We start from the raw sequence: 6,000 nt of genomic DNA, 5'->3' as shown, positions 1-6,000 counted from the left end.
TAAAAAAGAAATTGTGTTTCTTACATCCACCACTCAGAAATTCAGTGCAAAACAATTGGTGAAAACTATATATATATATATATACTATATTAATTAATAATTAAGAGCACTAATAAATAAACTAAAAGTACGCTAAAAATAAAATAGAATAAATTATGATTTTGTGTCAGAACTCACAGTTAATTGTTCTGTAAGGAAGGGACACAGTCTAACTCTGTAGTTAAGTGTAGGAAGAAAAATTGAGTAAAAATTCACAATATAATAAAAAGATAAACTGTTAGAATATGGATTGATTTGGATCGGTCATTATTAAATAAATCAGGGCCCTATTAATACCGTTAATGTTTTATCTGTAGATGTGGCCACAATGATTTTTTTTTAGTTTTAACAGACACAGAAGGCACAGATTTCCTCATGTGCTCTGTCTATTTTCGTTATACAGATATACACAATATACCAATTAACTGCAGCTTTTCTAAAATGATTATAATCTGTTTGTTTGTTTTTTCAGATTACATTAATTACATGACTGATAATGTTTTGAGAAGAAATAAGTTAACATTTTGCTATGATGGTTGTTTCTTAAAGTATTCTTTGACTCCCCAGGGACCCCAGCTGGTTGTCAATGTATGATAAAAATATGTTGATAGGATGGGGGTTAAACTGTATTTTCAATTCAATTATTCTATTCGGGGTTATGTGGGGAAAAAAACTAAATATGTTTTAAAAAATACAATTAAACTCTTTCCTTTAATGCATATTTTTATTTTGGTTTATGTAGTACGGTTTATTATTATTTATGTGTGTATGCATACATATGTACAGTATGCGGGTATATGTAGGTGTGTGTAGGTATACATATTCCTTCCCAATCTATTTACTATAATTAATGTTATTTCTTTTATCCATCTATTTATTTAAAAAAAAAATTGTTTTCCCTTCTCTGGGATTATTTAATGTAATTCCATGTGTACACTTCCGCACTTTCCTTGTATACCACATTATCTCCATCACTACAAAGAGGAACAGGGGGGGTTAGGAAATAGGATAAAACTGTTTCAAACATGTAAAACATTAATTTCTTTATAGTTGTACTGTTTCATTGTACCTTTTGTGCCAATACAAAATTTGAACATAAAAATACAATTTTAAAAAAAGTGTCCTGCTCCTTGTTTCTTGACCAGAAGATGGCAGTAGTGCACTTTGAGCCTGCATGATCAGCCTCCAGTGAGTCGTAGATCAAGAAACTATCGAGGTTTAATTTACCCTAAATTTAGCATTACAGGCAACTTTACCTACAGTGTGTTTATCCCTCCTGATAAACTCCCTCAATCAAATATCTCACATTGTAGATAATGATGTTTACCGTCAAAAATATGACATAATACAGGGATCAAAATCTGCAAATCCTGGCGAATAAAGCTGGATTTGTGTACATTGTGAGGGCAAAGGGCTGCCTTGGATGTTTGCTGCAGGGCAAATAACACACTGGTCCACTGTTCCCTAAAACTGTACTGATGCAACTAGCTGGTGACGTCAGTCTACCTGAGGAAAGCTAAGCTAACTGTGAAGAAACAAGCACATGGTGAGTCCATTAGCTTCGATAACGTGACATTAAATGTGTTTTATTGAGTATATGTCGCTTGTCAACACACTGACGAATAAATAAATTCGTCTAATGTAATTGGAGAGTAACATGTCAGCCTAGCACTGAGGCTGGAGCTAACCAGTAATAGGTAACCCTGGCAACTCTACCAGCATCGTGATGGCTTGTTAATGAGCTCTTCCAGCAGAAACACACAGTAGTTATGATTATCAGCTGCTGAAATGAGAAAGGGAGCTTCATTTGTGTGTGCCAGACAAGCTAATGTTTTGCTAACAGAAAGTGTGATGTGTTTTATCACCACTAGGTGGAGATAGAAGATAATACAAAAGACCTTTAGCTAGCTACAGGTGTCTCCTCTCTCTCTCTCTCTCCCTCTCCTCTTCCTCTATCCCTCTCTCCTCTCTCTCCCTCTCTCTCTCTCTCCTCTCTCTCTCTGCTCTCTCTCTCTGCTCTCTCCTCTCTCTCTCTCTCTCTCTCTCTCCTCTCTCTCTCTGCTCTCTCTCTCTTCTCTCTCCTCTCTCTCTCTCCTCTCTCCTCTCTCTCTCTCTCTCCTCTCTCCTCTCTCTCTCTCTCTCCTCTCTCCTCTCTCCTCTCTCTCCTCTCTCCTCTCTTCTCTCTCTCTCCCTCTCCTCTTCCTCTATCCCTCTCTCCTCTCTCTCCTCTCCCTCTCTCTCTCCTCTCTCTCCCTCTCCTCTTCCTCTATCCCTCTCTCCTCTCTCTCTCTCCTCTCTCTCTCTCTCCTCTTCCTCTATCCCTCTCCTCTCTCTCTCTCTCTCCTCTCTCCCTCTCTCTCCTCTCTCTCTCCTCTCTCTCCTCTCTCTCCTCTCTCTCTCCTTTCTCTCCTCTCTCTCCCTCTCTCTCTCCTCTCTCCCTCTCTCTCTTTCCTCTCTCTCCTCTCTCTCCTCTCTCTCTCCTCTCTCTCCCTCTCTCTCCTCTCTCTCTCTCACTCTCTCTCCTCTCTCTCCTCTCTCTCCTCTCTCTCTCCTTTCTCTCCTCTCTCTCCCTCTCTCTCTCCTCTCTCCCTCTCTCTCTTTCCTCTCTCTCCTCTCTCTCCTCTCTCTCTCCTCTCTCTCCCTCTCTCTCCTCTCTCTCTCCTCTCTCTCTCTCCTCTCTCTCCCTCTCTCTCCTCTCTCTCTCTCACTCTCTCTCCTCTCTCTCCTCTCTCTCCTCTCTTCTCTCTCCCTCTCTCTCTCTCCTCTTCTCTCCTCTCTCTCCTTTTCTCTCCTCTCTCTCATCTTCTCTTCTCTCGCCCTCTCTCTCCTCTCTCTCTGCTCTCTCTCTCCTCTCTCTCTTCTCTCCTCTCTCATCTCTCTCTCTCTCCTATCTCTCTCCTCTCTCCTATCTCTCTCTTCTCTCTCTCCTCTCCTCTCTATCCTGTCTCTCTCTCTCCTCTCCTCTCTCTCCTCACCTCTCTCTCTCCTCTCTCCTCACCTCTCTCTCTCCCTCTCTCTCTCTCTTTCTCTCCCGCTCCTCTCCTCTCTCTCTCCTCACCTCCTCTCTCACCTCTCCTCTCTCATCTTCTCTTCTCTCGCCCTCTCTCTCCTCTCTCCTCTCTTCTCTCTCCCTCTCTCTCCTCTCCCCCCCTCTCTCTGCTCTCTCTCTCCTCTCTCTCCTCTCTTCTCTCTCCCTCTCTCTCTCTCTCTCTCTCTCTTCTCTCCTCTCTCATCTCTCTCTCTCTCCTATCTCTCTCCTCTCTCCTATCTCTCTCCTCTCTCTCTCCTCTCCTCTCTATCCTGTCTCTCTCTCTCCTCTCTCTCCTCACCTCTCCTCACCTCTCTCTCTCCTCTCTCCTCACCTCTCTCTCTCCCTCTCTCTCTCTCTTTCTCTCCCGCTCCTCTCCTCTCTCTCTCCTCACCTTCTCTCTCACCTCTCCTCTCTCTACCTCTATCTCTCTCTCCTCTCTCCCCCTCCTCTCTCTCTCCCTCTCTCTCTCCTCTCTCCCTCTCCTCTCTCTTCTCTCCCTCTCTCGTCTCTCTCTCTCTCTCTCTCTCCTCTCTCTCCTCTCTGTTTCCTCCATCCCATGAAAACGTGCTCCTTCAGGGGATACAACCAGACTTCAGGCCTAAAAAAAAACATCCTCAGCCTGAAATCAAGTCTCATAGCCAGCTGGCATCTTGCCCTTTCTCAGGCTGTTGTTCCCACCTGTGTGTGTGTGTGTGTGTGTGTGTGTGTGTGTGTGTGTGTGTGTGGGAATGATAATATCAGCAAGCATCAGTTTTTGTTGTTGTTGTTTATCTGGTACAGTGACATAATTCAAGACATTGCAAAGTTGTTGTTGCCCAACATAACTGCCTGTTACAGCCTCTGAAATATTAATATTAATAATACATTTATGAAAATAATCTCTCCTTTCATGTTGTGATAGTAATATATTTGAGCAATTGCTGTGGTCTTACTTAAAGCAGTGTTGTTTTGTGTGCCTTCCTCAATAGAGTGACAGCAGCACACCATCCTGTGGACAGAAATGGATCATACGACTCCTGTGGCAGTGGGTATGTATCACAGTTTTACAACACACTGTTGTCTTCCAATATGTAGTATAGAAACAACACACATGAGGGTTAAATGTAGAGTCATGATGGGTATACAGACTCCAAAGGTAACATAACATTTTACAGTGTTATAAAAGGTACTTGTATTCACATACATTTTATCCAAACAATTTTACGTTTGGTGAAAAATAAGTCAGGAGAAAACAAAATGAGTTCAATCTGATTATCCCAGGATTTAACATAACAATTAATAAAGCAACACTATAAGCATATCAGACCTGTTTGATAAAGTGTTGGCCAGCAGTTTGCTGTGCTGAAACCACTATGTGACTATGTTATCACTCCTTTGTCCTGTATTATTTGATTGTTATTTTAAGATTAACTAAAAATGTACTTTATTATGAAAAAAAATCCCAGTGTTTTTGATAGTTGGAATTCAGAATTTTAACTAACTAATTACAAGGGCTGTCCCGATAGCATTTTTTGGGCTTCGAAGCTTCGGTGATAAATATTCGAAGCTTCGGGTGAGCGCCGCTGCCATACTACTGTACACGCACGGACCTCTACACATAACAAGCAGCTACATTCTTCTGAGAATAACTAATAATAATTCATGTTGAATATGAATAATGAATAATATTGTGGAAGTATTCCTTATTCCTTTGGCTATTTGGGGATTTATACATTATTATTACATACTTATATATATAAAAAACATTATGTGTTACATGATTTGGAGGTTGATTAGATCGCTTTGAAGCATTCGGGTGAGCCCTACTATTTACTGTTTTTTCTCTCTTGTAGCGTAGATACACATCTTGCCACCGTGTAGTCACTAACTTTGACTCATCTTTGATTTGTAGCTTTGTTTACTTGCGTTTCTTAGCAACATTATTTTGCTGAACACAAGGAGCTCACGGGGTGTACAATGATATCAGCATCATCACTCATCACTCATCATCATCACTCTTTTTTTCAGTCTGTAGGTATGTGTCATTCCACATTTGGATAGAAACCAAGTTGTAGTCAATTCTGGAGAGGTAACATAGCATGCCAACACTGCTTTAACAAGCATCAGATTCTGCAAGTGCTTGTACTCTCCTCATTTTCAAGATTCGGTCATAGCACCTGTTGAAAGGTTTTTTTTTTCAGCTCCTACAATAAAACACAAAAAGAGAGAAGTACTGTTAGGAGAATGTTGTGGCATCCTTCCAGTGGAGTTGAGCCACTTGCACAACCTCTGCCAAGTCACACTGAAGCTGTTCTGGTGGCTGTGGACACCAAATGCCGCATTTAGACACTTGATCTTTGTGTTTCCTTTATTTTGGCAGCTGCCTGGCAACAGGCAGTTAGACCTGCCTGTAGATGTAATCTCTGTCTAATTTTCCTGAAATTTAAGTGCGACTTTTATTGTTTTGTAAGAGTGGGAGGTTAGGATAGTGTCTCATTACTTTAAAATCCACTTGGTGTGAATACAGTGTTTTCTCATATTTCAAATGAACATGATAAAGAAAACCAATCGTCCCCCCCAAAGGTGAATGAGTGCATGTACTGTATGTGTGTCCGTGTATTTGTATGTGATGATGACGGAGGCTATTATGTTGCATTGAATGGGGAGCCTCCAGCTCTGTCATTCATCCGCCAGCCAAGACTCTAAAGAAGCTACATGCTCCACATTCCTCTCCTCTCCTCTCCTCTCCTCTCCTCTCCTCTCCTCACCTCTCCTCACACAAACAGTGAGACTGAAGTGAAGTGGGTTGTGCTGTTTGTGTTTGTGTGAGTCCCCGTGCACGTACGCATGTTCGTCAGTGGGATGAATGGGCTGGAGTGGGATGTATAACAGCAGAGGACCACGGAGAACAGCAAAGGAAACTCTGTGGCTATTCAAACGCTTGAAATTAA

General features: G+C 41.7%; 1 protein-coding gene across 5 annotated transcripts in view; it reads left to right on the top strand.

Moving 5' to 3' along the window:
* Positions 1-1,257: 1,257 nt before the first annotated feature.
* exd3 (exonuclease 3'-5' domain containing 3) overlaps positions 1,258-6,000 on the top strand; it is a 51,123-nt gene continuing 46,380 nt past the window's right edge. For 3 of the 5 annotated variants that reach the window (XR_005204421.1, XR_005204420.1, XM_037752981.1), the window contains exons 1-2: positions 1,259-1,585; positions 4,039-4,098. Coding sequence is in view for 3 of the 5 variants with exons in the window: in XM_037752981.1 (XP_037608909.1) it covers positions 4,071-4,098 (28 nt within the window). In the remaining 2 variants the exon portion in view is untranslated. Of the gene's footprint in view, positions 1,586-4,038; positions 4,099-6,000 lie in introns of all 5 variants that reach the window. The other 2 variants (XM_037752980.1, XM_037752979.1) reach the window with 2 other exon arrangements.

The sequence above is a fragment of the Sebastes umbrosus genome, chromosome 19, assembly GCF_015220745.1.
Source record: "Sebastes umbrosus isolate fSebUmb1 chromosome 19, fSebUmb1.pri, whole genome shotgun sequence".
Classification (NCBI taxonomy): domain Eukaryota; kingdom Metazoa; phylum Chordata; class Actinopteri; order Perciformes; family Sebastidae; genus Sebastes; species Sebastes umbrosus.
The sequence above is the reverse complement of the archived record's forward strand: the minus strand, read 5'-3'. Positions and strand labels throughout refer to the sequence as shown.